We start from the raw sequence: 12,146 nt of genomic DNA on the forward strand, positions 1-12,146 counted from the left end.
AGCGATGCAGGTGTTCACAAGGTCAACCTCCTGCTCCGTTTTACTCAATTTGTGTTACTCTCAAAAAATGGCTCAATCACCAGACTACTACCACTTCAGAAAAACCTTCATCTAATGAGCAAGCCCCATTTTTTTTGCTTATGTGAATTTGAGTAAGGCATTGTAACAACATATGGCTAAGGAACATGACACCATGTTGATATCTGACTTATTAACTTTATCAGTTATTTACGCTCTTGAAGAAAAATAATTTTCACTACAGGCAGGGGAATTAATTCCTCATTTTTCAATGTAGATGCAGGCCCTTAGACAGTTGGTGGCAAAGGCCATATTATGGTCAGTCCCTTGTGACTAACCTGCTTGGGTAGATGTGGTCCCTGGAGAAGTCTGGAAACTGAGAGTGGGAATTAAACAAAGGTGCCCTACAGTATTCTTAATTTCACTCTCCAAAGTCTGCACACTCTTCACTAGTCTTCAGAGCAGTGATCACCCAGCTCAACAGGGCTTTGATTCTGGCCACCTTTCTTTAGCTACCTAGTTGCAGTCACTCATTACTCCACCCTCACTGCAGTAAGCAAAGAGAATTGGGCTACTCCATGGGGCTAGCCCAGCATATAAAATGGATACACCAAATTAAATTATCTCAGGATGCATATAACACAAAAAAAACTCCATTGAGCAAATATATGCTGCTGTGAAAATTTTACTTTGACATCCATATGCTGCTGTGGTGTACTTCAAACAGCAGCGAGCTCAGCACTTGCAGTTATTTCAGATCTGTTATCTGATTTTTTACTCTTCCAAAGTTAAGCTCAAGGCAATGTCTTAGACACAGTCAAAAAAAAAAAAAAGGCAAAGCAAAAAGAAAAAAAATTGCAACATTTCCCAGTAAACTTTCTCCAACTTAACCCTGAGAAAGCAGGAAAAAAATCGAGTGTCTTTTCGTTGTTTCATACAGGTTGTTTTTTTTAAAAAGACACTTCATACAGCATATGCCACCGCCAGACCGAACAGGCTTTCGGGCCTCAGATAAGAGGTACCTTGCCACAAAGGTTATCAAAACGTCTTGATGCTGTGCTGGAAACAAAACACAGGAAGGTAGAGAGGTTCTAACAAATTTCTAAATGCCCTAACAAGTATGCGCGTTCAGGGGTAGAGGGAACAGGACACTAAGGGAGCAGGGGAGTCCACCCAGCCGTGCTGCATTATACTGCGAGCGTGTTGTGTCATTACAGCTTTATCCCGACACACCCATATTTACAGCACACAATGTACTGTACAATTCACAATGCCAAGAAACTCAACATATCTAATCTGGCAGAAAAACAAAGTCATATCAGGTTAATCCAATTCTTAAATTGCACAACTTTGAAAAGCCAATAGGAAAACAAATCTTCCCCTAGCTTGTGCTCCCCCTATTCCTCCTCCCAACACACATACCCTGCCACGACCTACTTTTCCTCTTTGATCCCTCAACATTTTTAGCCCACTCTCACCGTCCCTTCCTTCTCATTCACTTCTAACCTACCTCCACCCCAGACTCCGGTGGCAGAGTGGAAAGTTACGCCAATGAGAGCGAGCCGTAAAAGGCAGCTTTGTGCGCAGCGCCCCGGCTGAAACTCGCTGTGAAGAATGAATGACAAGACGCATACACAAGGTCACTTGGACACCTGCCCGCATGTGATACTGCAATAATTGTGATAAGATAACAGGCCTCAAATTTGAAGTTGGCTGACTGCAAGGTGGTTTCAATCAGGGCAGCGGAGCTGGGTTGCTTCTGCGGCACGAAAGGAACAGGATATAGCAAGGTTGCGTAAAAGTTCAGAAAATTTTTAGGTAAAATAATTGTGCTCAACTTTGGAGAGATTTTGCTCAACAAAAGATAGTTCCATTGCCTGGGTTCGGTGCATTCAAGATCTTGCCTACAAAGCTTATAGCTCGTTTTCTAACTTGTCTTTTTAAATGAAACCTTGGAGTCTCATATAATCACAAGACTCCAGGAGGTGAGGATTTTAAAAGAATAATGGTGGAAAAAAGTTTGATGCCCCCCAACACACATTAAACCAATTAAACCTGGTTTCTTGCAGATTCGTTTCTCAAAGTGAATCGACATCTCATGGTGTCTAAAAAGGTGTCAGCTTTCCCAGAAGCATTTCACACAGATCAGGCATTTTAAAGGTCTTATGTAAATTCTCTGATGTAGAAAATGCACATTTACATTACAGCTTTTCCTGCTCAGTAACATATTCCTGTCCTATCCACTCATCTATTTTCATGAAATTTTAGGAATGTAATTATTCCTTCAGAATCACAACTTTCTTGCCACATTTGGTTAAAATCAGCCAGTACACTCAAAAATCATGAAGCAGGAACACGCAAGAGGCCACACATACCTAGCATGACTGGATATGGTTTGTTTTCATAGCAAACCAGGCAAAAAAAAATACCCCAATGCTCATCTATCACAGCATGAAACAGAGCTGCAAGAGTTACGTACATAAAACGGCCAAATGCCCCACGCTGCAACGAGGGGCCGCAGCTGCAGGGATTACAGATGTCAGTAACATCTATATTTCCACTATGCAGCACAATAAAAGAGGGAACAGTGGTATGTCTGATTGCTGCAGGGTCCTTCAAATTAAGTCAGTTTAACCCTCTCTGTTGTGATGAGGAACAGGGTTTGTTTCTGAGTGCTTAGTTCCTACTTACTAAGCATTAGAAGCTAAGCACACAGCTGTTTTTCAAGTAGACTTCTGGCTGGAGTAGGACTCATTTCCAAATGTTGAATTGGCGAGTTTGTAAAAATTACTGAATTGTTTTAAGTTACCTCCTTTGTTTCAATGCAGCCCTCTCGCTTTGAGCCTGTGTTTAATATTCTGCAGCCTTGAGTAATATACTCTTCCACAAGAAGGTTTAGTGCCATTATTTCAGTAATCTCGCTGTGCTAAAAATATTGATTGCTCCGTCAAACGGAGTTCTGCAGGAGTTATTTTGTGTTTACAAGTTTCACACTATTGTTCCTTCAGTTTTTCAAAATGCAATCTACAGTTTCCTTCCTCATCTCCTTAGAATCTCAAGTTATAAGCACAGTTACTAGTGGGACCGCATTTAATTTCTGTTTTGAATGCTTTCATCTGTATCATGATTGTGAAGTTACCAGGTCACCTCAAATACAGCAATGTCCACATACAAGAATTAAGTAAGTGGGGAACCTTGCAAGCGATTGAAAAAAATTTTCAAGATCCAACCATTGCCACACAAAGTAATGGATCTTGCTATGGACAGAGAACCCTGTTCGTTCATTTGTTTATTAAATTCAAGAGTACCAACCAGTTCTGTAATGAATTACTTAAACTTTGACCTATTGTCCACAGCCATGTTCCAGAACAAAGAATTTATAGCAAGCTGTGCTCCCTAAGGCTAATTGGAAGAGAACACTTTTTTTTTTTTTAAACAATTCTCCATCCTCAACAAATCTTTGCCAAACTATGTATTTTTGCCTTTCTGCTTATACACCTACATATGGAAGGATGACAGTTTGTTACAGATGAGTTATTGCTATAGTTCACTCCAGCTTCTGCTTGTAGTAAATGCATGCTAATACATCGATCCATGGGTCCCTGTCAAGTTTTGTTTCAGTAATAATCCAGATGTGTTCCAGTTTATAAGGACCTGAGTTTTCTAGGACCCTAACACAATTTGGATTTTTTATTTCCTCCTGCAAAAAGCCATACATCAAAACACAAGCACAGAGCTTCACAACAAACTTTTTAGCAGGGCCTGTTGAGACAGGACAAGGGGGAATGGCTTTAAACTAAAAGAGGGTAGATTTAGACTAGATATAAGGAAAAAAGTTTTTATGCTGAGGGTGGTGAAACATTGGACCAGGTTGCCTAGAGTGGTGGTGGATGCCCCATCCCTGGAAACATTCAGGGTCAGGTTGGACGGGGCTCTGAGCAACCTGATCTAGTTGAAGATGTTCCTGTCCACGGCAGGGGGGGTGGACTAGATGACCTTTAGAGGTCCCTTCCAACCCAAACTATTCCACAATTCTAATATCCTCAATGCCTGTTTTCATTAAATGGCAAATACGAACAAGAGAATACTACCAGTACAATGAAGAGCTAAAGCTGTTTCTCTCAAAGTGAAGCAGAGAACCCTGAAGCAAGAGCATGCCACATCAGGGAAGCTAAGCAATGGTGTTAGATGGTGTACAATGAAAATCTGGGCCAAATCTAGCCCTGGCAAGATTTAGTTCAGAGAATGGGACAGGGAAGGATAATGGTACCACAGCTTCAAGCGTGTCAGAAGTGTGAGAGGTTGAACAATAACTTGTATTCGTTTAAAACTTGATGGATAGCACCTCAGTCATGCAAAGCTGAAGTGCTATGAAGAGCCCTAGCAGAAAAGAAAAAAAGAAAAAAAAAAAAGAAATGTTGCAACACATGCTGCCTTACCTACCTGTGTTAGCTCTCCCTACATTAGCTCTGAAGCTCTCAGGACCAAATTCAGTTTTGTGATAAATAGACAGATTCTTAAATGCCATTTGTTCATTAAGAAAAAGGCAACAAGCTACAAAATCTGTTGTCATGCATTCATTTTGACAGTCATGCATTTTATGTTCATTTTCTATACTAACTCATTCCGTGTAACTTACTCCATTAAATGGAGTAAATTTGAGATTTAAGTAAATGCTCTTTTTCAGAGCTTTCATTATCTACTTAATGTAGAATAGATCAAACCACAGTTTTTCTTGAATGTAACTTAGTTGAAATACTCGTCCGATGATCCCAGTCTTCCGTGGAATTCAGACAAAATACTGAAAATATATTTTATTTGTTATGAAAGTGAGACTTCAAAAAAAAAAGGAAACTTAGTATCATGTTTGTGTGATACAAATACTAAATAGCTCCATAGTGTACTGCCAGCCAACCAAGCTTCTGATTTCATAATGCTCTAAAGCCCTCTTTACCGATGACAAGTATGTCCTTCCATCCTGAGAAAACTCCACTGGTGCACCGAGAGCCGTTACCCCCCTTAAAAAAAAAATCCAGAAAGATGAATGACAAGAGAGTGAATGGTGACATTTTGCTGCTCCACCTAGGAGTTGATGAAGGAGAGCAGTCAACAAGCTGCTCTCCTGCTGAGCAATACTGAAATCAGTAAGACCACATGAGGAGTAAAGTACTCATTGCTGAGATTAATTGGGCAGAATCTGGCTTCCACAATTGCCAATCTGCTGTCATGTAAATATATAGAGATTGAAACAATTTAATGTGTTTCCTAGTACCTGCATCTAATCAGATAATATCAATGTCTTCTTCGTATACATCTCCTGATGATGTCTTCTCTCTTAACTGTAACATATTGTTTTATGAAAGACTTCAGGGTGTACTCACTTCTTAAAAATCAAATCACTGCACTAGAGAATCATTCAATCAAACACTCTCCAATACACTTTGAGATGGGAAGCAAGGCTTCAAGAAAGACACTGTACTTTTTCTAGGTAATTGCAACAAGTTTGACACTCAGATATCCTTGAAACGTCCTTCTAAGGGGACAAAAATCCCCTACTTGTTGCCTCTGTGTATCCTCTTCCTAACACTGGATAGCCCTTACTTGCCCAAGTAGCTCTATCTGCGTGGAAAGCACTATTCCCGATGAGAACTGAAGAGTCAGGCCAGGTATATTTTAAAAGTATCGCATAAAACCAAAGACATTTCACGCTGTTTACTGTTTGAACTCCAAATCAACTTCATGTTCTTTCATGCAGTCAAGCAATTATTTAACCAATAATCAAGAGTTTAACAGTGAATATTAAAATTAGATCTCTTGAAGGAGACACAGTGTTCTTGCTTCTAGCATTAACATGGCTTGTGCGTTCAGCACTTTTTTCCCCTGTTATCATGTGACAGGCTATTTTTAATATTTGCCTGAATATATTTTGCATCTTCCTTTGATCCAGAAAGCAGTTTTGTGAGGCTTGTCTGCATATTGCATTTCCCTTGCCGTGGCAGTCCGGAGTGAAGCTTTTCCATTTCACTGCAATTTCGTCATCGGCTGGTAATGGCAGGAGCACACAGGCGTGTGTGCGTGCCTGCTGCTCTAGCAAAAGCCATGCTGAGCAGGCTGCACAGGGGACTGCCACGTGCCTAAAGCACATGGTCATGCAGGCAACAGCCATCCAGAGCCTCACGTGAGAGTCAATGTGAAGAGCAGCTCTCGGCACCAGCCTGCCTGATGGTTTAGCTGGTCACTCCCGTGTTGTCACGTGGGAGAACAAAGGTCAGGAAATTCCCAGCTCCTCTTGGTGCTGGAGGTAGAGTCCTTCGACTCTAAGAGAGGGGGCTCACGCTGTGGCTCATGCAACACCTAGTAACTGCTTGTAAACAATGACTAAAGCTTAGGAGAGGATTCCACATAGAAGTTGGCTGCTGGGAATGCTGCCCTTCACACTACAAAGGCTGTGCTGGAAGAGGAGGTCACATTAAGAAACACAGGGGAAGGAAGACTGCAATAAAGGGAGTGTTGCACACACACCCCTTTGCGGGCTGCCCCCTTCACCAAGTCATCCCCAGCATGCAGTTGAGAGGCTGGATGGAGCAAGAACAAACCTCTCCCAGCTGGCTGCTGTGCCTATCACAAACAAGAGTTAACAAAAAAATGCCGAAAACCACCCAATCACGCCCTGTGTCAATCATTACAGTTCAGTATCTATGTAAGAAGTAAAAGGTAATGGATACTGCGCTCTAGATGAAGTATCTTGGCTGAATAAATAAAACATGGCATTTAATAAAATCTTTGTATTCTTGGGGGGGTGGGAGGTGTAAGTACACTTCACATGGAAATGGTTTTCAGCTTTTTGATTAATGTACCCCTATTTTTTTTTTTAAACTGAAAGTGAAGACTTGCAGATATTGCACGTATGTGTATTTCCACAGCAGATTACAAAGCTTGCTTTTCTTTTTTTCTTTCCTTAAATAATCTTTGGCAGATCCTTTGCAAGTAGTCTAAGACACTCAGCCGTCCAGGCAACACAGACTGAAAACCACTGTCACAGGAACTCAAAGAATGAGGGAGTTTTTTCAAAGCCTCCTTAAGGAGCAGGGAAGTAACAAAACATGGGGTATCACTGTGTCAGCAGCATCCCCGTGACATAGCCCTACATCCAAAGCTTTGGTGGTAAACAGAAAATTCGGATCTGAACCACAAAATCCCCAAAACCTAATTCGGGTCTTCCACCAGACTTAGCTGATGCTTCTGAACTCTAATTCACTCCGTTCAAACCCTTTACAGTAGCTGCCCCATTCACCCAAATAAGGGCTACACAGGGAAACGAGCCAGGTAAAAGCAACTACCAACTAGTTACCTGCAAAATACGAACCTCCCTTTACATACAAACAGCTACAAATACTCCCAATTCCCTTAAAGGACTCTGCAGTTAACTGGAGATTTATGTTCCACCAAAAACATGGCAGAAGACAACACAAGGTCTGCAACAGATTAAGAACAAAGAAAATGTGTTTGCAGTAACAGGTTACTTTAAAAGCTAGCTTTATAAAACCTGTTTTTCTGAGGGAGACTACGGATTTCAACCAACTAACCAGCATCCAATACAGGGAGAGAAAAGAAGTTTCAAAGGCGTCTACACATTACAATGAACAGTGGTCTGCAATACTGAAATAAATCAAAATACTATTTTTTTATTAACAGAATTGGTACTGTGAAAAAGAAATAGATCAGATTTCAATCTTGCAACAGCCATTACCCTGTGTCCCTCTTCTTCAAAAAGAGAAACGGTATTTGCTATACGTACATTCCCCGAACAGGAATTTATGGGAAAGCAGGTGCTTGCTTTATTCTTTGCTATAGTCCAGAGAACAGATGATGAACTGGTGAGCCTAAACATTTTTCCATCAGCCAGACAATCCAAGTTGGAAATACAGAACCAAGTTAAACCTATAAGGAAACTTTTTGGTTTTGTTATTTTTTTACTTTTAAGGAAAAAAAAAATCAGTGAGGATTCTGTAATCTCACGTTTACCATCAGGGTCAGCTCAGCTCTGCTGAGCCTGATGACACTTCTCAGTGAATGCCAACGCAGATTTCCAGATCTCTTCCAGAGATGGTATAAAATACATATTTGGGCAATACCATTATCTTCTAAAGACAGATAAGGCTTGTATTTCAACACACATGCAAAATTAAATCTCCTTGTGCCACTCTTCCATAGACCCTCTATGTCCGAGATACACCACGTACATACGTGAGTCACATTCGGTGTTCCACGTGCACGTGTACATCCTCCCCCGTACACAGCACACGCAGGTACAGGCGTTCTGACCAACCGCGCATGACAGGCTGATGCTAATGCTGCGGAGCCATTTAAAGTAGGGACATAAGCAGGACGGGATTTGACCCTGCCTTCAGCCAGAGTCTACACGCTCAAACAGGCTTCCATTGCAAGACAAAATTCAGAAGACACAACAACGAAATATTTTTAGGAGAATTATGATCACCTAAAAAATTCAGTTTTCCTAAAAATAATAAGAGCACATGGAATTAAGTTTTATTGAAATTGTATACTTTATACTATTTGTTCCTGGGGTTATTACAATAACACAAATCACAACAGCCATGCATACTGGAATGGTAGCTCACACCAATTAAAGAAACCTTTCTTCGTGTGACAGTTTAAAAAAAAGTATTTTAAAAGTCTTAAGATATATTAACCAAAAGGCTCCATTATAACGATTTAACATTTACCTCCAGACTAACTTTCATATTTCAAAGCAGCACATTTGCCTTGGCACTTTTACGACAACCTTAAATGCTCATTTTCACTCTTACTAAAAATTTGTTTTTTAAAATATATACTACTTATTTTAAAACTTGCTCAAATGCTAAACTCTTAAGATGATCTTCTCTTCAAAACAGATTGTCAGAGTAAGTTTTTTACACAGCAGCACATAAAAACTTCAACAACCTGATGATAAACCAGACGACTGTTAATTAAAGTTATAAGTAAAGGGGAGTGGGGGAAGAAAATATTATTTTAAGAAATTGAATGAGCTCCCTTTTAGAAAACACATTTAACTAAAAAATTATATTATTGCTTAAGGCAAGATGGCATGGGAAAAAAAATACCTGCAAATTTAGATGTTTTATGCTACCCCAAGAGACATGACTTCTTTTGCAACAGTAAAAAAGCATAGAGAGTTTCTAGTGAGAAAAGTTTGTAACCCTGAGGTGTAAACGGCTCAGGAAAAACTCAAAAAATCAATGAGTTGAAAAGTCATGCGGACAGCTGATTACAAATAAATTCTGACAGGTGATCATTAAAAGCCTGGCTCATAATCAGGCTCCTCTGAAAAAAAGAATGAGGACAGATTATCTGCTTTTAATTTTACATGTGCATATGCGACAGAAAATGGTGTAGCATATACACACTAGTTTTAAAAACCGGCTCAGAGAAAGCAAGAGGTTTTTATATTCTGCTCTTGCCAACTCCAAGTGTATTCTAACTTTGGAAACCCTTGTAAGTTATTAGTTAACTATGAAATGCCTTGAAACTGAAATACAAAACAAAGTCAAATCCATATAAAGTAAAAGTAAGTAAGTGAAATCCACGACTAAACACACACTTCTGACTTGGGGCCAAGGAGTCTGTTGACAGGTTTGGGGTGTTTGGGGGGGGTGTTTTATTTCTTTTTAATGAGAAAGCAACGTTGCAGACTTATAAGACTTCTCTATTTCATCCTGCTCCACAACTTTTGTCCTTCTATTTATTTATTTTGCCTCCTTATCAGATGATTCTGACAATGACTTCGCACGCTGAGCGTGGCAAACGATCAAGCAGAAGGGAGAGGAGTGGTTTCCTGCTCCCAAGAGCACACTTTGCTCTAGCAAACCTTGTGTGAGCAGAAGAGCACAATAAATAAGTCACCCTTGGTCTTTTTTTCTTTTTTTTTTTTTTTTTTTAAGAAAAAAAAGGCAAAGCTCCATGTTTTCCAAACTTCCATGTTGACACTATTCCACTGACCATGACCTCAGCCTTGCTGGTGTCAAGCCAGAGCAGTTGTTCTGGATTCATACTAGTGTCTCTAAAGGGATGATTTCAAGTGCTAATAAACTAATAGAAGACTTCCACTGACATCAAACGTGTTTGAATCATGCATTACAATCAGAACTTGGAGTCCACGATGTTTTCTTTGCCTACAGCTCAAGGTGACTATAGATGTAATTTATCAACTCAGGTCAGGGTTACTCACTTTATGTTAATTTAAGCAAGACTATAACGCAGTTCCAAAATTTAGTTCCTGTCCCATGTACTGTGGCAAATTTTATTTTGCTCAACAGAGAATAAGATTATGGCCAAAATTTCAAACAGGAAGCATTGTCTTTGTTTTAACTTCAAAATAATTGCCCACTCCTGTGTTCTCACATCAAATATTGGCCAAACGAATATTCTCTTTCACGGTCCTTCTCCCTGTTCATTTAACACCACGGCACTATTCCGTTTGTGGTCTTTTCACTTGCTAATAGCTAGGCTATCAATGCAGAAGGGAAGATCAGCAAGTTTCCTTGGAATTCCCACAGCTTCCTTACACAATTTAAACAAAAATCCCTGTGGAGCAACTTAGCAATAACTAGAGCTATTATTTTTATTTTTTGGAGTGTGAGTGACTTGAATCATATTGGCTCTCTCTAAGCTGCCTGTCAACCATGCAGGGAGAAGTAATTATTTACACTGGGGAGGAGGACTCATGCCAAAATCCATAGGCAGTTCTTAGGTCTGATTTACCTGGTCTGACCGGGCTCTGCATGCAGTTCTGCGACACCATGCCTGGATGGACTGAAGTAGAAGCCCTGCTGCTGAGGTCCATGACAGAAGGTGATGCTGAGGTAGCTTGCTGGAGACCTGACTGGTGTGGGCTGTGCTCGTGCTGGTTTGGGCTGGGTGGAATGCCATTTTCCGAGAGGAATTCTTCCAGGTCCATGTATTCCAACTGGAAAGTGTCTCCATCGTATGGCAGTGTCTTGTCCCATAATGTTGGGCCCAAGAAAGCTGACTGAGGGACTGTGGTACCGGTGCTGTCATCATCTAACTTCTTCTCTTTGTCTTTTTCTTTACCGAATGCTTAAACAAAACACATAATAAAGATATAAGAGCTCAGTAATTAAAATATTAGCTACTGCTACTTCAATTATTTCTGCTGCACTCTCAGTGGCAAGAAATGAATACTCCCTTCATAAAAATAACTCCTTTAATTCACTCTGTTTGGCAGAGAATTGACGGGGCAAGCCAGTTGAGCACCTTTGCTGGATCCAACCATGTTTTTGAGATTTTCCTCTATTTTTAGTTAACAATTCCACTGCATGCATGGCTTTGGATGTCAGCTTCAATAAGTACTCAACAGACTTAAAAGTGAGTATTTAACTTAGAGCAAACTGGAAGATGTTGCTGGATTCTGTTGAAGAGGCACAGTCTTAACCTAAAATCCCCGTAATTTATTATCCTGTTATACTTCTACATTAAGGTCCCTGTCTTGCTAGTCCTTACACAAGGAAAGTAGTCCTCAAATTCAGTACTTCTTAACGTTACTAACTTACAACAATGGTGAAGTCTGACAGAATATGTACTTTGACGTGCAGAAAAGCCAATGAAAAATTCAAAAGTAGAAGCAAAGCAAAAAAGTTAAAATGATGCTTCCTACTCATTCCTACAACATCCAGTGATTTCAACACACATTTTTGAAGGGAAACACCTGGTTTCTCTAGGAGATTTGCAAGAACCTGAACCGATAAAGCTTTCTGACAACCACCATGCCTTCTTAACATTTTCTTTTTAAGCACATGCAACAAACCCGGTGAAATCCTGCGAGTCGCTTTGCAATGAAACTCGGAAAGCTGAGGACACAAACCGCCCTGGCTCTGCAAGACCTTTCACAGGGTTTTGTTTTTAATGTGCGTTTAGATCCATCGGAAATACAAGGTGCAATTACGTCCGCACCACTTTAGCTTTCCAGAAAAGTTGCAACTTTCTACTGTCAAAACGCCTTTCAGTCATACGGGACGAGGTTTCACGGTTTTTAAGCGGCGGGCAGGACGGAGCAGCTGGCCGCCCCGAGGGGAGGCTGCGGCGGG

At 40.4% G+C, this 12,146-nt stretch overlaps 1 protein-coding gene across 1 annotated transcript in view; it reads right to left on the minus strand.

The window, feature by feature from the left end:
* Positions 1-12,146, minus strand: part of HLF (hepatic leukemia factor) — a 43,818-nt gene that overhangs the window by 22,908 nt on the left and 8,764 nt on the right. The window contains exon 2 of the mRNA XM_009323797.1: positions 10,804-11,139. Within this exon, the coding sequence (XP_009322072.1) occupies positions 10,804-11,139 (336 nt within the window). The remainder of the gene's footprint in view (positions 1-10,803; positions 11,140-12,146) is intronic.

Source organism: Pygoscelis adeliae, unplaced genomic scaffold (genome assembly GCF_000699105.1).
Source record: "Pygoscelis adeliae isolate BGI_AS28 unplaced genomic scaffold, ASM69910v1 Scaffold75, whole genome shotgun sequence".
NCBI classification, from domain to species: Eukaryota; Metazoa; Chordata; class Aves; order Sphenisciformes; family Spheniscidae; genus Pygoscelis; species Pygoscelis adeliae.